Genomic DNA, 25,429 nt, shown 5'->3' on the forward strand with positions numbered 1-25,429 from the left:
AACGCTGACCGGCCACGCGCCGCCGGTGCCCCGGAGCCGCGGCGGTGAGCGCGACGCCATGGCGCTCAACGGCACAGCGGAAGCCACCACGGCCGCGCTGCCAGCGCCCGACGACGCCGGCAACGCCAGCAACGTGACGTTCGTGATGTACTCGTGGGGAGACGCTATTCATCCCAGCGGCTATTCGACGCCGCGCATCGTGCTGACTGCGATTGCAGTGACGCTCATCATGGTGGTGGTGGTGGTGGGCAACATGCTGGTCATCATCGCCATCGCCACTGAGAAGGCGCTGAAGGGTATCCAGAACTGGTTCATCGCCTCGCTGGCCGTGGCGGACTTTCTGGTAGGCCTGGTCATTATGCCGTTTTCGCTGGCCAAGGAGCTGATGGGCTACTGGATCTTCGGCGAGCTCTGGTGCAGCCTGCACGCTGCCATCGACGTGCTGGTCTGCACCAGCTCCATCAACAACATCTGCCTCATCAGCCTGGACCGGTACTGGTCCATCACGCAGGCGGTCGACTACCTGAAGAGCCGCACGCCGCGGCGCGCCGCGCTCATGATCGCCTTCGTCTGGCTCTTCAGCGCCCTCATCTGCATCCCGCCTCTGCTCGGTTGGAAGAAGACGCGGCCGCGCGCCCAGTTCCCGCAGTGTGAGGTCAGTGCTCCCGTCCCCCCGTGCTCACACGGTCGAGGTCACCAGTCCTAGGACCAGTTCCCGCAGTGGGAGGTCAGTGCTCCCGTGCTCCCGTGCTCCGCGGTCGAGGTCACCAGTCCTAGGACCGAGGTCTGTTGTGGGGCAGCTGCTCGCCGGGTAGGTTGGCACTGCACGTCGTCTGGCGACGCGCGCCTGTGACCCAGGCACCTCTCGGCCGAGGGTCAGTCTGTTAGTCTGTAGGTCAGTCCGAGGGCCGAGGGTCAGTCTGCGGGACTCAACTTCACAATGCAACTAATTTTCCGCAGTAATTATGTCTACCCAAGTCGATGGTGCACCTTTCTTCCTGAGGGCATGTGTTCTTCAGTCAATAATTAATTTGGCCATCTAATTAATTTGGTCATCGGAAGTTTTTGGGAAGCAAAGCAAATGGGTAAAGTCCGACAGAATGTTGCATTGGCGTGATCCCGTCCGGTCAGTCGGCTTTTCCCTGCTGTTCCAACAGCAATGTGTGACACATACCATGGGATGCACATACATGACACACACATACATGGGATGCTTTCAGGGGACGGCCTGCTCAACCGTTGTTGAATTCGATGGCAGGCAACTAAAGGCTGACGATAGAGGAGAAGGCGTAATGCGTAATCTTACTTCGCGAGTACATGCCAGGGAATTGTTCACTTCTACGCGGTTACAACTGTGAATTTAAGTGCACTTCAGTAGCTGTGAATTGCGTGCTTATGGAGCGCGGCCAACTTCCGTACATCATTCAGTACTTTGAGTTTTAATGCGCAGCAGTGAACAGTCCCTTGAACCTATTTTTATTTTATATTTACCCCAAGCCTTTCAAGTGAATAGGTATTTGAAATCAGAACCTAATCTAAGCAGTATTTGTTTGAGCTCTGACTCGGCCATTCGCTCGCGACATTCTACGTAAACGGCAGGATTTTGTGCCGGAGATCATCGTACCGGAATATTCGACATGGTCCTTCCTGCACTCTGACGTCTCCTGACCCACAGCGTGGCCGTTTATATTCTGCCAGCCCCCCAGGGCGGAAATTTTGGTTGTCAGCAATCGTATTACGCCATCCCTCCCCAGTTTCCAAAGTTCAGCACCAAATATCGACGTTCATGATGAGGTCAGCACGACCAGGGGCTCCCTCCGGCGCTTTAGCACTTTCGCAATTGATTGGTGTGCCGCGAGCCAGCCGCGGGGCGCTAAATGTAAACAAACCCGGACAGGCACTGCAACTTCCATTGTCGGAGGGGTCCACGCGAAAAGTGCCACCTTTGTTTATGTTTGCGAGCATGAATGGCTTGAAGCGCATCCATAATTTCAGCATACTTCTTTGAAAGAGCCGGTCACCGAAAGAATCCATGTCATTGAACATTTTTGTAGCATTTTACGTTGCATGCAAATATATCGTCTTACTTTAAAGGTATACAGACAGAGCGAAACGCATTCCCCATGCCCATGACTTTTTGCTGGGCTCTGTAGCAACGATGCAGCCTTCTGTGTTGCCCATTCGACTTGTTCTTGGAAGTGGTCTACTTGTCTTATTACGAGATCTGACCGTTTGTGGTCACGATCGATTCTGATTAATTTCCAGCGATGTGAATGACATTCCTCTTGCCGAACGCTAGTAACAATAGCCTCCGTCAAGATGAAAACGTCATAAAGTATGCCATCATCATGGCGAGCAAGCACTTGTGCGTGATACACGCATCAAGGGGTCCCGATCTGCTCCCATATCCCCAGCGAGTGTTTCATTCCATCCCCGTGGCGCACTCCATCCAATTCTCTGTATACTACCTGTTGTACCAATGGCAAGAGGGGATTCGCACGCTATTCTTGTCGCAAGGCGCTTACCAGAAGCAGGAGGAGCGTAATGATTCACCTCGCAGACCTAACATCCAGCTATGGTGTAATATGCTGCTGACGAGGAGCGCAAGCCTTTGCCATGCCCCCGCGCCACGAGATCGCCGCGGTACGGCGCGATAAGCACGCTATAGATCACGCGACATCATTGGAATAACCCGCCGTGCAAATTATACACCATTAGGACCACTTGGGCGCCGGTGTCAGTGGCCAAATGCCTGCACAACAAACGATGCGCTGCAAACACACTCTATTCTCAGCATCACTTCAGTAACGCGGTCCGTGACGCTGAATCAACAGCATGATGTTATGCAAACCGCACGGCAAGACCTAGATTACTGCTGGGTGGGGGCGGGCCGCGTGGCCTTGTCCCGTGGGAACGGCGACGCATCAGCTATCGACACGCCCTCGTAGTGATACGGGCGATGACGCCAATGCTGACGATACGCCCTCGTGTTTACTGACGAGCGGCCTGACCAGCTCACAAGCTTGCACCCAATGGCTGCGAAGGCATGATAAGGGCCATGACGCTAATATACCTTGATTGGAAAAAGCGTGCTTGTTCAAGTCTGATGTCTGGTGTACGCTGTCGTGTGGTAGTACTACAACGCAGCTAATTTTCTCACTTCCAATTGGGGCCGATGGCGTCTGGTGACGCACAGTTTCACCCACCACTAGGTTTATCACATTCGTAACAGGGCGATGTATTACGGTTTCGTGCGTCAGCCTCCGTCGCATGTGAATGGAATAAAACAAACATTCGATTGCCTAGCATCCGTTTTGTGTCGTTTGAATCCTTCATCCCGCTGCTCTCGCTGACGTCTTAGCTGTCGTGCGCATGGTCTGGCTCAGCTAACTCCATGGACCGGCTGGACACCCTCCACACGAATCCGTCATTAAATCTAACATGAGCACTGGATCTGGGCATGAGAGATATACTTGTTTTTCCGATCATTTTCTGATATGAGCGTAGACTATTTACTTCACTTCGTATTCATTTAAGTTATGCTAAAAAGCGACGACGCTAAAAAGCGACGAAGTGGAGAGCGAAGAAGAAAGACCACAAAGAGTTTTTCTTCTGGTATCGCTGCATTGACTAAGTACATAAGTACATACATAAGTATATACAAAGTACTTAGGTACATAAGTACTAAAAAAGTAACTACAGGGGTAAAGGCGATCTACATGCTTCTTTTACTTCAGCGTCTAGGTCAGGTAGCATGTAAAACGTTGCATATTCATCCTGTGAAAATGTTCAGGGCATCTATGACATTCCAACATATTTTTTTAAAATCCAAAATGTATCTTAATTCTTTTAATTGTTATATCAACACCCTCTTTAACCTGCAATTGGCTGGGGAGTTACAAGCGGCATCCCCCGAGATTCTGAAAGACAGTACGTACAATTCCAGCCTGGTCTATTGAATTTTTAATGCTTATCAGGTTATCAAGCGTGTCACATTCTGGCGAAAAAACCGATGCTGATTTAATCTTGGCATCATAAGCTCTGGCGCCATAGCGTCATGAGGAATGATGCCATCATAAGGGAAGATAAGCGCGACTTTTGTTTTTCTGCACGCAGCAAATCGCAGCTTCCTGTCTCGTTTTGGATTGTTTGCTGTACTTCGACTGATATGACCGCGTGCCGGCCTGGGTCAGCATACCATAAGGGGTCCTACATGGCCACAAATGGGAGTCGTGTGAGCTCAGAATGTAATCATAATACAGGATCTAGTGTAAAAGGCTTTTGTACGCCTTCAAAGGAGAACTTGCTGCGCATAAAAACTACAGTTCTTTAAGAATTAGGTGGACATTTTGGCCGACACGGTTAGGGACACAAACTATCGTGGTGCCTGTAAATAAACAGAAAGCCACGCTGAATCGATAACGCATGATTAACTGAAATTAATCGGGCATGTTTCCTAGTTTCCATCATTCTAATCAATCACTTTAAATGCTATCAACTCTGTCGGAAAGATATTCCTAAATTGTATTGCCCAATAAACGAGAAGGTTACCTACATCAACGCAATATGAGTCCAAAATTGGGCGGATTTTAACACCTTAGACCGGCGCACCATTATCGTGTGGTCACCAAACTAGTACACCGATGCTGTTCCTCCTGCTTTTTTAAACAAAATATTTTCGTTTCATGCTTGAGCAATATAACGACACACACACACACACACACACACACACACACACACACACACACACACACACACACACACACACACACACACACACACACACACACACACACAAATACACACGCATACACACATACACAATCACACACTCACACAAACACACGCACACACACGCACACACAACACACGCACACTCACTCACTCACGCATATATATATATATATATATATATATATATATATATATATATATATATATACATGTGTATGTGAGGGTCCCTGCCCCTGCCGTTGTAAAGCAAACCGTGCAGTGTTTAAAATATATAGAGAAGCTTCGAACCTGTATCACGTCACGCGAGATATGCATGGCATATGCAGAGTAGTCATGAAACATGGGGAAAAGAGATCAAGGACAGTCGGAACGGGGTGGCTGGAGAGTCGGTGGAGTCGCGATCGGGTCAGTTTTTATGTTTAGGATAATTTCGCGATGATGCACGCAAATAGTTGTTTAAATGGAGTTGACCCTACCATTTCGGGCTTTCGTTCGCCTCTAATGACGTACTTCTCTCTGCCGAACTCCAACGAAAGACTGCTGATCTTTTACAGCTCGGACACCGGCGATGGGGTTTTCAAACCACTTAGGCTTCTCGTCAACTTCTCGGGCAAGCTGATGGACGTCCTCCTTTAACGCAATATGGACGCTGCATTATGGCCATTAAGCGCCTGGGTCGCGCCGGCGGCTGTGCGCTGATGGCAAATCGAACGATCACTGTCTTATCACCAACTGCTGAAATTGCCTAGACCGGCAAGCCGTGCCGGCTCGACATGTCAGCGATCAAGCCCCACAAGCATTTCGTGACGTCGCCAAACGCTTCAGCCGCCGCGCCCGAACGGCCGTGTTAATGAGGTACAACCCCGCCAAACGGCGCCGACGCCCGGTTCTGCTGCCGGCGACAGCTGACTAACGCTGACGTCACGACCCCTGCACGCATGAGCGCGTCGCCTGGCGGCCTAACAAGCTGGCACCGGCGGGGGGCTGCCCCGGCCTGTGACAATCGGCCATCAGAATGGGAATCAACAGGTGGCCTGGGGCGGGGCACGACTGCTGGCGACGCAAACTTTCGAGACGCTCCGGCGGTCAGCTATTCGCCGTCCTCGCGGAGCCGTCGCCGGGCGCCGGCAGGGTCAAGGTCGAGCCGGTCGTGTTGTCGCGGACGTTGACAAGAGGAAGGCTCTAATCTTGTGAATGTCTGTGTACTGTGAAGAACAAGATATGGAGGCTTGTGCGGCAATGTCTGAACAAGGCACGCTGTCGCAGAGGGCTTGCCCACATACCAGAGGTATGATGGGAAACGGACGAGAAATGGGACCTTTGTCTTGTGCACGCAAAATGTAAATGGATTACACTCTTCCTATGAGATACTCAAATATGTTCTCGCTATTTGATGCTAGTTTACGCTGAAAAACACGACTAACCAGACTGTGTACAGCATTTGGGGCTGGCGATTCGATAAGCATCCTGCCCGATGCACAGGCGCCGACCGGTTTGCATTACGCCCTGGCGCCGCATCATTCCGCGCTTATTTTTTCACCGTGGCTCAAACCGAAGAAGGCGTGGCATAGCTGGCGTGCCGCCGGCATGCGCGGCTCGGCTAAATACAAGACCGGCTGAAGGCCACAGCCCGTCCTGTCGTCGCTACACGCACCGGCGGGTCGCCCGCTGGCGCGGTTGGCGCACATGGAGGGACATTCCCCTGGCTTGGGGAAGGACGGCCGGGACCGGCGTACCGGCCCGTCGGTCCCGGTGGCTGCGCTCGTCTGAGCGGTACGCCTGCGGGCGTGACGCAGCAGTCGCAGGGGATGCCGTGGCGCACCACGCGGCGACGACGCGTCCGCACGCTCTGTCTCAGCGCGCGTGACGCAGCTGTCGCAGGGGATGCCGCGGCGCACCACGCGCCGACGACGCGTCCGCACGGTGTAACTCAGCGCGTGGGGTAAAATACGGGATGGATGGTATTCCCGGAACAATACCTGGCAGCGCATGAGCACGCTAAGAGCGTTCATTTGGGGCGCAGTAATCCTCTCCGCGCGAAGTAAATTACGATGAAATAATAACCTCAACAGAGGATAGTCGCCGCCCCGTGGCCGCGGAAGCCGTAAGGTTCTGATGAAATATAAGAAACACAAACACACGCAGGCTCATCAGCAAAGTGACGCGGGAGGGTCGGTATCACCCACCCCCGCAGCCCACTTGACGGACTCGATGATGAAATATGCAGCACGTTTGCACGCCACGCAACGCTGCCACTCAGAATGGTGTACAGTTCGACCGGGCTGGGCTTACGGGCCGATGCTGACCTGGTTTCCACGTGCTGCTGCGTGTCACGCGTGACCGACGCACCGACGACGGTTGGTCCCAGGGCTTATTATGAAAACGAATGCGGCAGTCTTGCCGTTTATGGCTGTACTTAATGTGTGGGTTGATGCAGCAGCAGATTCATGTAGAAGTTTTGAAAGAATACGAAATACAAAGGAATGTCTTAGTTTTGCATTTAAAGAGTCCTGGTGTGATTGAAGAACAATGGGTTGAAGTGTGGAAGAGCAAAATGTCACTATGGGGGAATTCCTGGCCTTTTTAAAGAAGTGGATTCTAAGCTTAAAGCCGGGAGCTTTGTATTTCACTGTTCACGTAGTTCACTTTTTGAATAAGGGGTGAGACTCAGCATTGTTGGATGTGTGGAATGCTCGGGGTGCTTCGACAGACAATGGCGCCTTTGAGAAACTGGATAATATAAATTAACACGCGAAAGGTAGATTACATTGTCGAAGGGAGCCTTCATGTCCATACTATTGACGCACATCATTCCTGTCGGAAACCGTCGCTATATAATAGCATTATTGATACGGTTTGGCAGAGACTTGCTCAGCTTTACTGACCTTTTTACTTCCAGCCGATACGCACCCTTATTTAATCATCCTTGTTAGCTCAGCCTTCACTCAGTCTTATATACTGAGCCTAACAGACTGAGCTGAAGTTTAGGTGGGCCGTCCCATGGACTTATTTTGGGAAACAATGTATATAAGTGCCTGACTTAAACGGGAAAATTAAGACCATACCGTGTATCTTCACTAAAAAACTTCGCGAAACATAATTCCATAAAATAAATCGGTACATGGAAACGACAGTCGATAAAAAACAACGAAGCTTGCTTACCTGATATAGTTTGACAAAGCCATACCGCAGTAGACAGGGTTCCAAAGAAATCCGCAGCAGGCGTTGGGAAAACATACTAATGCCGAGTCAGCACGATTCATGAACGGTAGGCCACACGCTATGTCAATGATAGCTACCATGGCTTGCATTTGTTTGGTCTAGAGCGTAGCGTCCATGTAATTACAACTCTGAAACATAAAAATGATAAAAATTTAATAATTGGTGTAACACACCACACAATTTTTGATAAACACGTGAGACAGCTGCTGCGCCAACCCCGCCCGATATTGCCAGCCCCACCGCATTCGTCAATCCATGATTGGCACGCGGCAGGCCATCCTTCCCAGTTCCACACTCAAGCTGTCACAAAGGAAAACAAGGGTGGTCCATGTGACAGCCCTGAAAAGAGCGCGCGTATAACGTGGGTCACAACGTAAATACTTTATATCTTTACGCGAGGTATTTCATCTACTTTGTTATTGATTTGTTCACATGGATAAACCATCCTGATGTGGCGGGAGTCCGCGGGGGATATTCCTGATCTCGAATGATATTGTCGGGCCAGGACTAGGGACAGGAGGTTGATGATATGCGTACAATACCTACACCCTCACATGTTTATCAGGAGTCTGTCAGGCAGCACGAAATACAGCGAACACACCGCGGTGCGTAAGGCCGAACGTGTTTACGACAGGGCATATCCGATAAAACGGCACCTCAAACAGCTCTCGAACTGAGATAGACATGCTGCACGCGCTCATAGCATGTTGCGTGCACTGTTCTGCTTCCCGGGAAAAAAACTGATGTTTGCTGACCGAGAACCCCCAAACTCGAGGCAGGGAAAGCGTATGGTCCTGACGAGTGCTTCCTTAACGGCCACGCTGTTCGCAACCCGATGAAAGTAGCGAAGCGAAAACATTCTCGTCACGAGCCTTACGCCGTTATGTCCATGTCTGGTGCATGAACATGCCACCAGATGTCGGCCAATTGAGGCTTTCTCGCACGACCGCACTGGGAGTAAACTTTATCTTTCCAGAAATGATTCGGGACGGAAAATTGGTTATTCTCAGTACAAAAAAATATTATTTGCGAAAAGGCTAGATAGAGGAGTTAACTTATATTATGTACGATTTTATGATTATGTATTACATCATTTATGAAATTATTAATTCTGGGTATGAAAAGGATGTTCTTTGCTTAAGCGTTATCAAACATATTGAAGGAGAAACAAAGTTTCGAAACAAAGCAGAACCATTTGTGCCAATGTACCTGTACAGAGCGGGCGCAAAACTTGGCGGGGCATTTGGGGAGTATGCTGGCAAAGTTGTGGGAGTTGGTGAACTTAAAAAAGCTCAAGATTCACAAAAGAAGCATTATTTCATGCCCTTAAAGATATGCTATAGTTTCAGTTTTTAATCGCAAATTCAATTTTACTAGCTAAAATTAATAAGGCCTGACAAGCACTCAGTTTTTAGGTGATTAATTGAGCTGTGGGATCTGCACATGATGATTATCACTATTCGAAGTGTTATCATCTTAATGAAATCAGTGCTTTCCACCTTTCTGCGTGTTTGCAAACACGAAAGCTTGGCTGGTCTTTGCATGGTTGTAGTATGAGGATTTGAAAATACGAGCCATTTTATGATTCTGTGGTATCGTCTGGCAAGACGCCACTGAGACACATATGACTTGGATCGAGCGCGCCAAACACAGCTTCCTTATTTGGCTGTGTTGTCCGTGTCATGTGACTGGTTGGAATATGGCATTTACTGTACCGCATGTTTTTCCTTTCCTTCATCATGATGAGGAACTGCAGTTTATCAAATACATTGTATATGAATACAAGCCTCAGCTGACGTGGACGCCTCTCTGTCCTCAAATGGCCAGTGTAGCCAAAGCGCTGGTCAAAAATCCGAATTGTTAGCAGCACCGTTCTTGGAACACTCACCTCACTTAGGTAGTTATGTCACGCGGGCAGGTCAATTTCTATTTTTCTGGCGGCCCTGCCCCATCTCCACTAAATACTAGCTCGTGCTCCCAATACTGGTTGAGCCCGAAATATGTTTGGTAGGCTTCAGTAAAAATTGAGGAAAGGGTTCTATACCAAATGTAAACAAGAAATGTCTTCAGCTGCTGGTGTTTCAACGATTTAATTTGGACAACAGCCGACCTTCATGATGCACGGAGGCACTAGCTAAATGACGTTACCAAGGAAACATTAGCTGCATGGACAAAATACGATATTTCAAACTGTTTTCATGGTAACGAGCGTCGTCACCACGACCACAGCCTGAAATATCGAGATTGCCAGCGTAGCCAATGTTTCCTTGACATCGGCGTTTAGCTAGTACCTCCTGGTCTAAGATCGATAATTGTCAGAATAGGAGCTCACAATCACGTTCTATATGACACACAACTTGTCTTCTTTGGGAAGCAGCTGATCGCTGGGAGCATGACTACTTTCCTGAGAGAAAAACAGAGTATTTGATGAATGAAACAAAAATAAGCTTGCCTTTCATCAAAAACCAATTAGGCCAAAATCGTTGGAAACAGTGTGTAAAAACGGAAAATCAACACATTTTCAGGAGTTGACTCCATGGAGTCCTGAGCACAGACGACGTACCTTATTTTAAACCTTAATATCTTCAGAACCACTGGGAAAACGATACATCATGCACACAAAGCTAAAAAGTCGTTGCAGAACATCGTTTGGGCGTTTTGTCACAATGTGGATATTGAAAAACGGGGCCTTTGCCAATTATATGGCATAGCATGAATTGGACACATACAAGCTCCGGTGGAAGGGCGGTGCATTCCCTTCCTCCCCTACCAAAGAGCATGCTAAGCTCTGACGCGCAAATCTGTGGGTAATACCTCGTATTTCCCTGCCGTCATCAGAGCTTTTGAACACTTATGACTTAACGCTTGTTTTTAATCACATATTAATACATGTACCGAATTTAGGGTGACTTAAGAATTGCTTATAATTCAACATTTTACAAGGCTAAGACTAAGTTGTGATATCCTGCGAGTGTATTAAATTTGTACAAGCAGTTAACACATATATGTGGTTTTCTTGACCTTCGACCATATATCTATGAAGGTGGTGCCAACCACTCTCGGTGCCTGGATCCCTTTCTGTTATCGAAATGCCACTGCTATCTTGCATCAAGTATCACCTGAATACGTCACTTTAAAGATCCGACTCTTCCCGTCTTGAAACGCGTAATGAATTTCATACTGGCATCGACTTATGGAAATACAGCGAGTTTCTACAGCCTACTCCTTCACCCTCACCCACTCTGGAGAGCTTGTGCAAAAGGATGATCAGGAAATGTCACGAAATTTAAATGCTATCTTAAGCGATTTAGATAGATGGCCCGGAAACCTGAAGAGACGCTTATAACCCCCTGACAGTAATACTGCTAAAATTGTGCATTGCTTGTAAAATACGAGAAACTAGATATAAGGGGTGATAATTACAATACCAGGAACACAAATCATGTGTTTTTTATTTTTGCAGAAAAAGGCCTCCGTCTTGGAAAAACCGGAAGAGGCCACTCGTCAATCCTAATCCGTTTGTGACTGGCTGCTGTATCCAAGGCGGCTTCTGCGCCGGAGCCTTCAGGGTCGGACCTCTTATCTCGCAGAAGTCCTGGGGCATGGCCACAAACTCCCGCTGCGATACAAGGGCTGAAGCGGAAACCTTTTAACAAGTTGGTGACGCGGAGCACCGGCGTCGCGGGGTTACTGACCAACTTGAGCACGATGCCTTGGGAATGGAGCTCAATTTCGGCGGTCAACTTGAGTGGCGAATTGACGCGGACGGCGCTAGGCGGCCATCGGTCGGGAGCCGTCCACGCCTCTCACGTCATGGAGGCGGTCACCGAGGCGGGACTCCGACCCCTCTGGAACTGCCGGAGAGCGGCGTGAAATGCCAGCGGGGTCGATCACCACCTGGGATGGGCCGCCGCGCTCGCGACCGGCCCTGATGATGGGGCGGAGGCGGCTGGGTGGGTCCGTCGCGCAGTACGCGGCTCCGCGGGCGTACCGGACTGGCGGAACCTTACGCGCGAAAAGATCGCGCCAAATTCCGGCCAGCGGTGCGGTGGTCGTCTCCGTGTTCGGCGGAATTGCAATGAATCAGTAAGCATTCTTTACATGTTTCCACATAAGAGGTTTCAACTGGAGCTGCATGGTGCCTGTTAAATTATGCCGGCTAGGTGATGCGATGGAATGCGTAGTATGCATAGCTGCTGTGTGTTGTGTGCGTTGCTCCTGAATATTGTTACCGTGTGCATTGTTACTGAATATTGTTACCGTGTGCATTGCTACTGAATATTGTTACCGTGTGCATTGTTACTGAATGGGTAGCATTTCATTGTTACTTATAATGTTTTGACGATTTTGAGATCCATTGACGCGTTGTAGTCGGCGCTTCAACCTACACCGCCCAATTGGTTTCATATTTTCAGCAGCTCTGGTAATTAAATTAAATCCTTAGAAACACCCCAAACACGGACGGGTCATTGTGGCGCAGGGGAGCGCGTGCTTCGGTTCTCTTGCCAGAATCTGTTAGCCCATACTGATGGGCCGTCAGATTTGGACCCGGCTTGAACCCAGGCTGTCCAGACTGTTTGGAGTTTGAATTTTGTCTCCATGTTATTCGAATAGGTCGAGGGATGGGGGTGATGTGACGATATTGTGGGAAACGTCTGCCTGATCCAGAAGCTTCCGTATCAGTGCACAACACCGCAACGATGCTTACATAATTCTCGTCTATGTTGTTGAAAGCTGCATGGGCTGTAATCAGTGGTTACAAAAGTACCGGCGTTCTGACAGCACGACCGGCTAGACGGGGCCGGGCTGCCGGAGTTGAATTTTACGTAGTTCGGGCAAGGCAGCCTAAGCGAGTAAGCAAAGTGAGGCAACTGGCTTTACTTGAATGAATAAAGTTGAGGCACCTTGGTCTGGAGCCTCACCGGTAACAGTTATGAAGTGATGCAATTCTTGGCAACAAATGTCCATACCTTTCATCTTCTTTCGGTTGTTTTAGAGTAAGCAAGGGCGAGGGTATGCCAGCCATCTCACACAACATAATCTGTCCCGATAGCTCAGTTGGTTAAAACGCCTGCTTTCCGATCCACCCACCGGTGGCGGGATCGGCCGAGTCGCTTTCGGCACTCGCTATAGCCCTGGACATGTATGACCTGCGGCCGGTGGCGGCGGCCGCGCTTAAGGTCAGGTGACGTCAGAAGGCAGGACGAACCGCCACAAGCATTGCGGTATGTTAGACGTTCGTCACCAAATTCTACCGTTAACCTGGAATTACTCGATCGGATGGCAGGGGCCAGGGCTCAAGCAGCAAGCGCTGCTCAGCGTAAGCTCTGATCCCAGGAATCCATCCATTCAAAACGTTCAGATTAAATCTGAAAACGAGGCATAGTTCTCCATTGTCCATCTTACAACAGCACCTCAATGTGCCGAATTGTGACAGCCCACCCATGTTATACGTACTCTGGAGACAGCTTGTTGATAATGAACACCCGTTTTGGACCATTGATAATGCAACTTGATAAGCATGCCTGGATCGAAATGTGGCTTGTTGTGTTCCTTATTGAATATTCTCGTATTAGCGGTCACATCAACCTACCCTCAATGTTGCGTTGCGTTTTGCAACAAAGCAATGATAGCTGGTACACATGATTGTAAATGACTAACGGCTTCACGCCATTAGTGCAAATGGGCAGTCGAAATGCTGGCCACATTGAGTCGTGTAAAGAATTTCGGCGGCGATATTTGCTGGCACATTTTCCAAGCCTGAGCTGCGCCCGCCAAATCGCGCCGCCGTTGAGCAGTGCGTGACGTACGGCGCTGGGCAAGCCGCTGCTTAGGCATGCCAGCCTCATCGGTATTCTTAGCCTATGAATGTTGATCTGATTTCATGCACCCATACCACGTTGGCATTTGGAACCGATGGTATTCGCCAAAAATAACCGCCCAACAATTAAAACGAGCCCCTGAAACAGATGGCCCGGCCCGGCACCGGCTCCGAAGAATGGCGCCAGCTGTTCGTGTCCGTAATCCGGCGCGGCCGTCAGAGCCCGCCCGTGATGAAAATCTGCACTAATGACGCGGCGCGTGCGCCACGCGGCTCTGGCAGTCGCCTGGCTCTGGCAGTCGCTTGGAGGGTCCGCTGGTGTGAAGGCGGCGGTCCGACCGACACAAAGCTCGGTCCACCCCGTGTGACCACTAGGTGGATGACGCCAAGAGGTGTTTTTTTATGAAGCAATGGATTTCGGTATCTGACTCTATGAAAGTCAAGAGCGGTCACTGACAGTGCATAATGGAATGTGTGGTCACTGACACTGACAGTGCATAATGGCTTTCGGTTGTGGTGATGTCAGTTTTTGTCTTCATCATCACTCTTTTCTTCTTGCTTATGCGGTTCAAGGCATGCCATTCACAGTTTTAAGTCGGTTTATACACTCAGGCATGTCAATGGCATCAACTAATCATGCAGCACACGAATGTGTTTTGCACACATCCACTAGTTTTGCTCTTGGCTACACCCCTTCGCTTCCTAACTTTTTCTAATCGTGTAACACAACAGATTCCTGATCTTAATAACTAATGCAGCGTAACTCTCGCTTTTCATCAGCGAGCACGTCGGTCTTCGCACATTTGTCTTCCGCTTATTCCCGGGCTAGTGACCTTTTTATCAACGTCTAGGTGCATTCCGCGGAATACAAAAGGTGGTGGCCTTTTTGCTCGTGCTTCGTTATTTGCTACACATAGTCTGATTTCAGCTCCACGCCGCGTTTTTAAACGTGGATTGTCATAGGAGAGCTGGACACGAATAATTTCAGACCCTGTTTGTCAGCGTCGTGTTCCAAAGACATCGAGTCCTCTGGAGGGGTCATCACGATGCCTCCATGCCTATCAGAAAAGTGTATGTTGTAGACGCTACCAAAGCCTTCAGCTCAATGGTGCCCATCGTTCGGTTTTGGCATCAAAGTTGAGAGCTCAGGCCTGCGCAATGAGGACGCCTGATCGTGCAGAGCATGACAAATGCTCTCCACCAGGCACATTTTTTCCTCCTGATCAATCTTGTTATTGACGAACGCCGTGGAAATAAGCTCGCTTTAACCCCTCAAAGCCTTCTCGGCTACTTCCACATCAATACAGCGGGGCATGCTCAGATCCTCGTAGTTTGTGATGTTGATTGTGCTGCATCTTGGCGCCAGAACATGGCAACTTTTTCCGTATATAGAAGAGACTTGCGTTCACTGGCATTCACCTTAAGCTCACATTTCTCACATCACATGACGTCTCGAGAGAGATAATGCCAAGGGCGAGCAGCTGGGGTCTTGTCGAGAGCATTGCAATGCCGTACGTTATTTGTGCCATCCATTGTGCTTAATGTTGATCGCCTGGTTTGGAGAAGGACAGACTTCCTCACTCGTTATTGCTCTCTCCCTGCCCAGCGCCAGGACGGACTGAAAAGCGCATTGTGCGCTAAAATATTGTCATATTGCCGGCATTATTTCGGGAGTGTCAACCAGCGTTGATGACACTTCTGTACTTTGGTGTCGTTTCCTTGTCCTTGGTCTTCTGTTGCCTTGTCTTTGTTTTGCTTACACAACGTATCATGATGCATTTTGTTGACGTTGAGCCTCGCTGTTCGAAGCGTCGTAAACCCCGCTGTGGTCACACACTGGCCGAGCGCCAACAAGCCGACTCTAGACCGGCCCAACAGAAAGGTCATGGACGTGCGTGACGTCACCACAGCACACACACCATCCCGCAGTTGTCCAATCCCCGGCGTCTGCTCATTAGCTGGCCGTGTTGCCGTACGGCGCGCCCCTGCGGGACGGACACGCCTAACGACCGCGGTAACCGAGGCTGATCCGGGCGCAGCTAACCGATCGGAGCCGCACCATAACGATTGTCGGACCGTCCTCCGGCCGTACTGCCGGCGCTGATGGAAGCCGGTCGGGGCGGTTGCCAGCCCGGCCCCGGGTCGGACGCGGTCGCCGCCTCCACGTGGCGATGGCCGGGCAGCCCGGCGCGGCGTGCGCGCGGCAGGCCGGCCGCTAACGTGCGCGCTTCTTGCAGCGTTGTTGGCAGGGGTGCCACTTGGTACGTATCCGGGGGACTGAGTCATCCCGTCCCCCGATGCTGATTTGAGCCAGCTCGGTTCTCTTCTGAGCCCGCATGTATATGAGCAAAAAAGGGAACGCTGGTCGGATGAAATGCAGCAGGTGTCTGGACCACCGGTCAACTGGGTAGTCTGGCGCGTCGCTATCAACATGATTATCATACAACATCATGGTCACAGTCATATCGGCTTCAAATGTGACGTCGTTCCGCAACATCTGAACGATTTTGGAACCGGCCAAACACTTTTTCGAAACTCAATTTAACGTGGGAGACACAAGTCAAAGGGCCAAACATCCTGAAAGGAATCAGGATTTGGGGGTAGGTTGAGTTAACTGTTCCAGCCGCCACTGCTGCTTCTGGAAGCCACACAACGCAAGCAGGCATATGTAAACGGATGCCTCTGCATTGCTGGACGTCTCGCATGTGGCTGCCACTCGTGTAGCGACGCCTTGTCTCAGCGTCTCGGGTCTCACCATCGCGCATTCTGCACCAGCCTCACGTTAACCCGGTATTAGACTACCGTAGCCCTCGGGGCCACGATCCGAATGGACGACAGCACACAAAACTTCATTGGCTCAGCCCTCTAGCGATTTTAGAAAGCGACGCTCCTGGTTGTTGGTCTCTGATGCCAGCCGCACCTCCATTTCATTCAAGGCAGTGACGTAAGCTCGTCCGTGAGCTCGATATCTCCCTCTCATCAGGCGCCAGTGGGACAGGGGTCCGTCCGCTCACCCCTCAGAACTGCGGGTTACAGGTGAGACGGAACACTCGGCAGCCAGCTGGGGGGTCTGGAGCCGGTCGTAACTCTTAATCCGCGCTACCTCATTATGTTGCGTGGGACTAGCGATGATCTGCGTCCTTACATCTTCCGTCCTGCTCGGCGCGCGCCGCTCCAGGATGCCACGCTCTGCACGGTAGCTCGCCATTCGCTATCATGATTTTGAAACTTCTAACGGAGTCAGGTGTGGGTTGGCCTTCATCTTTCGCCGCGACATCACTTCAAAGGCGAGTCAAAATTCAAACACTGTTTGATCCTGCCGGCCAGGGTTAAGTGTGACAAGAACTTTTAACTCGGCCCTTTGTGATGCTTCTGTCAAAACAAATTTGAGTGCGCTGTTCGCCTGTTTGTATTCCAAATACAGAAATGACGTTTGCATGCAACACACAGTAGTATGTGTCACAACAAAAATACGAGGAGACCACGCAATCGCCATATGTCCACCAGAACAGACCAGCGCGGAGGTCGTTGGGACTTCCAGCGAGTGATTGTTTCGCCTTCAGCGCGGGCTCTGTCTTTCCGCTAGCCCGATGGTGGCGTCCGCACGCCCGTCACGTTTCCGTTGCGCGGAGTGCGGCGGACTCGGGTCTCGGCTTATGGCCGCCGTGCGCTGGAGCAGCCGCCACGTGTGTGATGTGTGCCCGGGCGGTGCATCTCGCGCCCGGGCGGCGTATTTTCGGGCGGACCTTGAACGGAGCGTGTCGTGTTGGCGCGTCCGATGACCTGTCCGCGCCCGGCTGGCGGCGTTAATGGTTCGGGGCCCTGACCAACGGGCGCCACCACTCGATAACTGACTGACGTCAGCTAGTCGGGCTGCTGGCTTCTTTGGCGAATTACAGAGCGGGGAGTATGTGGAAGGCGGCGGCTGCGGCCGGCTGGCGCGGCGCCGGCTCCTAGCCAGTCCGACCGGCGCGAGCTAATGATCTCCCGGAAAGGCGCGCAGCAGCGCAGCAAACGCCGCCAGCCTGTTTGGACGCGCGCGAATCTTCTTCCTTCCCATTTTCTTGTTACCATTTGGCACCGACTCCGACACAAGACAGTGAATTCGACCTTGAGCCAGGATGGGAATGGTGACGCCTGTTTGCGACGGACTGTCGCGGATGGTCCCAGCTAGAGCCCGGCGGAGCGAAAGAGCTGTTGGGGGGGGGGGGGGGGGGGGACGAGCGCCGTGAGGTCTGACGAGGCGCGGTGCTGGCCTTTGGATGACGGTCGTCTGCCTAGGTGGCCACCACACGCGGCTGCAGCTGCGGTGCGGTGCCAGACTGCCGCTGCCGCAGGCCAAGCTGGACGGCACCACAGCTTGTCTGTCGCATTGAAAACGCACAGTTACGGTACGCACCTAAGGCGTGTCGCAACGACACGGGCACCGGCTGCTCTCTTCCTAAGCACATACAGTTTTGTTGTTGGTCGTTTGGGTATGCTTCACTCAGACTGAGCCATTAGCATCGTGCATAGAACCAGCTCGGCAAAACGCGCTGGTAAAATATCGTCTACCATCTAACCGCAGTGCATTAAAAATGGTGTTACATCATTATCGTGCCATATTACGTTTGCGGTAAATTATGATCTCGAATGCGAGTGTAAAATGACGTATAGGTTCATAATGAAAGAAAAGCGTTCCCGTTGCAGAATTTACTGGTTATTTTGAAATTGTTAACGACAATGTGGTTTGCCTTGCTGATCGCAATTTTCGTGCATTTCTGATTTGGGAACAAATTAAGTTCCTATCGGATAGCATTAGCGTAAGAAGGGCTATAAAGGCCAAAGATGCGCATTTCCTGAGTTTAAAGTCTCGACATGACATAACATCATCAACAGTGACACATTTCCTGAGTTTAAAGTCTCGACATGACATAACATCATCAACAGTGACACATTTCCTGAGTTTAAAGTCTCGACATGACATAACATCATCAACAGTGACACATTTCCTGAGTTTAAAGTCTCGACATGACATAACATCATCAACAGTGACACATTTCCTGAGTTTAAAGTCTCGACATGACATAACATCATCAACAGTGACACATTTCCTGAGTTTAAAGTCTCGACATGACATAACATCATCAACAGTGACACATTTCCTGAGTTTAAAGTCTCGACATGACATAACATCATCAACAGTGACACATTTCCTGAGTTTAAAGTCTCGACATGACATAACATCATCAACAGTGACACATTTCCTGAGTTTAAAGTCTCGACATGACATAACATCATCAACAGTGACACATTTCCTGAGTTTAAAGTCTCGACATGACATAACATCATCAACAGTGACACATTTCCTGAGTTTAAAGTCTCGACATGACATAACATCATCAACAGTGACACATTTCCTGAGTTTAAAGTCTCGACATGGGACATAACATCGATCAAACAGTGACGCATTTCCTGAGTTTAAAGTCTCGACATGACATAACATCATCAACCGATGACGCATTTCCTGAGTTTAAAGTCTCGACATGGACATAACATCATCATCAACCAGTGACCACATTTCCTGAGTGGTAAAGTCTCAACATGACATAACATCATCAACAGTGCAGCATTCCTGAGTTAAGTCTCGACATGACATAACATCATCAACAGTGACGACATTTCCTGAGTTTAAAGTCATCGGACATGACAATAACATCATCAACAGTGACACATATTCCTGAGTTTAAAGTCTCGACATGACATAACATCATCAACAGTGACGCCATTTCCTGAGTTTAAAGTCTCGACATGACATAACATCATCAACAGTGACACATTTCCTGAGTTTAAAGTCTCGACATGACATAACATCATCAACAGTGACGCATTTCCTGAGTTTTAAAGTCTCGACATGACATAACATCATCAACAGTGACACATTTCCTGAGTTTAAAGTCTCGACATGACATAACATCATCAACAGTGACATATTTCCTGAGTTTAAAGTCCCGACATGACATAACATCATCAACAGTGACACATTTCCTGAGTTTAAAGTCTCGACATGACATAACATCATCAACAGTGACACATTTCCTGAGTTTAAAGTCTCGACATGACATAACATCATCAACAGTGACACATTTCCTGAGTTTAAAGTCTCGACATAACATAACATCATCAACAGTGACACATTTCCTGAGTTTAAAGTCTCGACATGACATAACATCATCAACAGTGACACATTTCCTGAGTTTAAAGTCTCGACATGACATAACATCATCAACAGTGACACATTTCCTGAGTTTAAAGTCTCGCCATGACATAACATCATCAACAGTGACATATTTCCTGAGTTTAAAGTCTCGACATGACATAACATCATCAACAGTGACACATTTCCTGAGTTTCAAGTCTCGCCATGACATAACCTCATCAACAGTGACACATTTCCTGAGTTTCAAGTCTCGCCATGACATAACATCATCAACAGTGACACATTTCCTGAGTTTAAAGTCTCGACATGACATAACATCATCAACAGTGACGCATTTCCTGAGTTTAAAGTCTCGACATGACATAACATCATCAACAGTGACACATTTCCTGAGTTTAAAGTCTCGACATGACATAACATCATCAACAGTGACACATTTCCTGAGTTTAAAGTCTCGACATGACATAACATCATCAACAGTGACGCATTTCCTGAGTTTAAAGTCTCGACATGACATAACATCATCAACAGTGACACATTTCCTGAGTTTAAAGTCTCGCCATGACATAACATCATCAACAGTGACACATTTCCTGAGTTTAAAGTCTCGACATGACATAACATCATCAACAGTGACTCATTTCCTGAGTTTAAAGTCTCGACATGACATAACATCATCAACAGTGACACATTTCCTGAGTTTAAAGTCTCGACATGACATAACATCATCAACAGTGACGCATTTCCTGAGTTTAAAGTCTCGACATGACATAACATCATCAACAGTGACGCATTTCCTGAGTTTAAAGTCTCGACATGACATAACATCATCAACAGTGACGCATTTCCTGAGTTTAAAGTCTCGACATGACATAACATCATCAACAGTGACGCACGCATGCACCACATGAAATCACTGACAGGGCGTGTGCCTACTAAAAATCAGGTTTTCTGGCTGCACAATCTTTTTTGTCATTTATCATTTATCCCTTGTTATCAGTAATTTATTTTGGTGCCTTTCTTCTTGATTTCCGTTTCTTTTTACATGAGCAGGGATGCTACAACCTTTAATTTTGCACTGCACATATCCCCTCCATGGTTGATGGCATTGATGGTAATCTACCTGTAGTAATCTTATTGACTGGTGCCAAGGCAAGGTACCCTCTGTGATATGCTAGGAGACAACTCACCATTTCTGGAGTGTCAACAGATCTTTTTGTCTCTCAAACACATCAACCTTGAGACCATTTACGCGGCTCATTAGATAGGCAAAACAAAACTCGTTGTGGGCGCCAAATGACCACCGCAGTCGGCGCGCCCGTAAACTCCAACAAACAACAACAACAAGATTGATGGCAGAAGAACTGTCCAACATTTCACACATTGGTAGAAAAGACGTTTAGTCATGCGCAAAAATCGATGGCGTTCCTCCGCTCTTCCACGCCATGCAACAGAAACGCGACACGCTGCGTATGCGAGTCGGTGACGACGTCTACTGATTTCACTGCGGCCACTTTAGCTCCCGTGGGCCCATCATACTGAACCCTGTGCTTTACTTCAGTGCGTATGACACACACGGATTACGGATTGGGCACCGACCGTGCCACATTCGCAAGGGTGAGGTTCGATTAGGTGAGACGTCGTGGGGAGTGCGGTGGATGCGGACATCGGGAGACACCGTGGGCCGCAAATGACATCACTCTTCGACGACTGTCATACCGGTCTTACTTCTTACTTCCATACTACTCTACTACATATACTACATATTCTGCATATACTACATTATAATAGATACTTCCAACGCTCGTCCGCAGTCACATTGGTTTAAAAATACTAAAACTGCTTTCGTGAAACAATTCATATTAAATATTACGCTTTTCTATTTGAGGCGGCAACACTGCAGGTTTCGATGATTAAGTTGGCTGTGAGTTCCACGTATCAGATCCGCTGAAAGTTGGCCGGCTGAGGTCCGCCGTGATTGCGGCCAGAAACTCCTCTGTGGGCTGGTCGACTGAGGTCGTCTGTGGGCTGGTCGACTGAGGTCGTCTGTGGGCTGGTCGACTGAGGTTGTCTGTGGGCTGGTCGACTGAGGTCGTCTGTGGGCTGGTCGACTGAGGTCGTCTGTGGCTGTTCGACTGAGTCCGTCACATGTGGGCTGGACGCTGAGGTCCTCTGTAGGCTGGACGCTGATGTCCTCTGATGCGCCGGCTGAGGTCCTCTGTGGGCTGGACGGCTGAGGTCCTCTGTAGGCTGGGCGGCTGAGGTCCTCTGTGGGCTGGGCAGCTGAGGTCCTCTGTGGGCTGGACGGCTGAGGTCCTCTGTAGGCTGGACGGCTGAGGTCCTCTGTGAGCTGGTCGACTGAGGCCCTCTGTGAGCTGGTCGGCTGAGGTCCTCTGTGGGCTGGCCGGCTGAGGTCCTCTGTGAGCTGGTCGACTGAGGTCTTCTGTGAGTTGGCCGACTGAGGTCCTCTGTGGGCTGGCCGGCTGAGGTCCTCTGTGAGCTGGGCGACTGAGGTCCTCTGTGAGTAGGTTGGCTGAGGTCCTCTGTGGGCTGGGCGGGTGAGGTTCTCTGTGGGCTGGCCGGCTGAGGTCCTCTGTGGGCTGGGCGGCTGAGGTCCTTTGTGTGCTGGGCGGCTGAGGTCCTCTGTGAGCCGGCCGGCTGAGGTCCTCTGTAGGCTGGGCGGCTGAGGTCCTCTGTGGGCTGGGCGGCTGAGGTCCTCTGTGGGCTGGTCGGCTGAGGTCCTCTGTAGGCTGGGCGGCTGAGGTCCTCTGTGGGCTGGGCGGCTGAGGTCCTCTGTGAGTTGGCCGGCCGAGGTCCTCTGTGGGCTGGGCGGCTGAGGTCCTCTGTGGGCCGGCCGGCTGAGGCTGAGGTCCTCTGTGAAGTGGGCAGCCGTGGGCCGAAGCAGGCGCGTTCATCAGCAGGCGGTCCGCGTCGCCGCCTGATGCTCTGCAGGCGGACCATAAGCATGCTGCTGAGCCGCTCGATTACGGCGAATGTGCTGCCGCTCCCGGCCATTTGTCCACGAAATGGCAGGCAAATTCGGCCCAACTCCCCAGCGCGTCCCCGGTCCAATTGAGGAGTCTTCGGCACAGAACTACGCCACATCGATCGGCGCAGTGTTACGCCATGCTCATAACTGTTTGAAGAAGACGAATGTGATCAGCTTTAAGCTTTGCACAGTGTCCCAAGTCGGAATCGTGTTTGACCTCGCCATCGATCCGCAAAGTCGAAACCGATTCCCTCACCAATGCGTTTTTTTACCATAATCGGTCTTATTCTGCGCACTATAATCTTAAGAATTCCACGATCAAGATCGGCTCGATCTGTAACCAGTCCTTAATCGGCAGATCGGTCAAATCCTTAGATAAATCCGCAAAGTGAACAAATAACAAGAACATCATCGAAGAGCTGCGTTCGTCCGGGTTGCAGCAGCCTCTTCATGACCGTCATTTTCTGGACAAACGATACGGGGCTCGATATGACCCAATCAGAGACATCCGACCGATGATGGGTCAGGGATTATCTTGCGACTGACATCGCTGTGTGACATATTGGGGCATTCGAGCCGCCGATATGTCAAGACCACGAGTCTCACGTGGCGAATAAAGGCCGCGGACCATTGAGAACAGAACCTCGCCTAAAGCTGAGTGCAGTTCCAAGGGCTCCTCCACTTCGTCGCTCTGGACTCAAGTGAGACATCTCTGGTAAACTCTGCAGACAGCTCTGCAACATTCAACATTGCTCAACCATTTCATCAATAACCAGGGGCGTGCCCTTCGGAAACTATGAAGGTCAAGCAATACTTGATTGGTGCGTCGGACCATTACAGGTAACTTGACATGAATGTTGCACAGCGTTGGGAAAGATGGTCATTTCTAGCGAGTTTCAGGATCTATTGCATTGCGAAGCAGAAAATAAACGCCAAAGGAGAAATCAAACCATCATTCCAAAACGCAGCGTCTTCTGAGGACGAGGCTGTGCGTTCTTTTTAGTTGCTTCATTTCATCAAACTGCTGACACATTTTAAGGTGTTTGGAGTAAATGAATGTGCGACGGAAGCACATCCCGATTTTAGGGCCTGATATCAAGCTTATTTCCTAAACCCCGTCGAAAAACATCATAGCAAACTGTTGAGCAGAATCATTCTCAATTCTACTCATCAATACCGGTGAAATATTATACAAGTGTACGATTCTACTTGGCATTGATCGGGGTACTGACGAACAGATATAGACCAATCGACTTGTGACACGAAAGTTTTGGAACATCGTACTATGATCCATCTTGTTGACAAAGGAAATTAAGCAAAACCAATGGTTTTGCAACAGAAAGATGGATCGTCGAATGATCAAGGTACTAAAATTGACATGCATCCTACATACACATCTCTTGCTAAACCTTTTTGAATTGGACGCCCGCCAGTAACCTGTGCCTCGAACATAATTTCGCTTTTCAGGATCATGCACCATCTACCTACTGTTGATGTTTGGTTTACGTCAGTGGAACTGAACGGTTTAAATTGTCTTGGGATGTGTAATTGCGCTGGAGATATAAACACACCGTTTCCATCATGAAAAATTTGACTGACCTTTGAGGAGACTGCACGAGTTCCCTGGCCCCCGATGGCGCCGGGCCCAAAGACACCCCAGCTGTGGATGAAGGTGAACCCGTCACTGTCCTGGAAGCGCCGTTCTGTCAGGGATCAGTTTGGTGTCTACCAGCGTCATTTCAACTTATTTGGGGAAAGTTTCTCTTGTTTTGGTGGAGGTTAACTACCCATCTTACAGGAGGACCGGTTAACCTGGAGTAGAATTGACAAAAGTGGCTCGTAGTTCGTCGCTTACCCGCAGTTCGGCAGAGGACAATTATTTCGCGACTGCGATTCACCAAGTATTCGGGTGAGATCATGATATTCATCCGGACACTTGTGATCAGGGTGGTCAGAGCCAAACAGCATGAATTTTCTATATTAAATGGCCTCGTCTAACGTGGCTGAGCTTCCTTGGTGTACCGGCCCCTTCTGTGAAACATGCTGAGCGTTCAGTTCGCCCCAGTAGCATCTGAAATGGAAGACGACACGCGGCCATTGTCGGGCGATCCTCGCCTTCGAAAGCGACGCACTTCTACAGACAGCGGGCGTTGCACGTCCGGTTGTCATGTCAGTTGCACTTATTAATTTGCATTGATGCTGTGAAGAGAAAGCATGTCTGTTTACCACAGAACACCAGTTCAGAACGTCTTTAAACAATGCCAGCATGACTGGACCCAGGGCTCCGCCAGTGATCGCTCTTGGCCCAGGGCTCCGCCAGTGATCGCTCTTGGACCCGGGGCTCCGCCAATGATCGCTCTGGACCCATGGCTCCGCCAGTAATCGCTCTTGGACCCGGGGCTCCGCCAATGATCGCTCTGGACCCATGGCTCCGCCAGTAACCGCTCTTGGACCCGGGGCTCCG

At 49.8% G+C, this 25,429-nt stretch overlaps 1 protein-coding gene across 1 annotated transcript in view; it reads left to right on the forward strand.

Annotated features, from left to right (window-relative positions):
- The window catches only part of LOC119098905 (alpha-2 adrenergic receptor-like), a 61,180-nt gene continuing 35,751 nt past the window's right edge, over positions 1–25,429 (forward strand). The window contains exon 1 of the mRNA XM_037221948.1: positions 1–655. Coding sequence (XP_037077843.1) covers positions 59–655 — 597 coding nt within the window. The 5' untranslated portion in view covers positions 1–58. The remainder of the gene's footprint in view (positions 656–25,429) is intronic.

This window comes from Pollicipes pollicipes, unplaced genomic scaffold, assembly GCF_011947565.3.
Source record: "Pollicipes pollicipes isolate AB1234 unplaced genomic scaffold, Ppol_2.1 Scaffold_4740;HRSCAF=5597_pilon_pilon_pilon, whole genome shotgun sequence".
Lineage (NCBI taxonomy): Eukaryota > Metazoa > Arthropoda > Thecostraca > Pollicipedomorpha > Pollicipedidae > Pollicipes > Pollicipes pollicipes.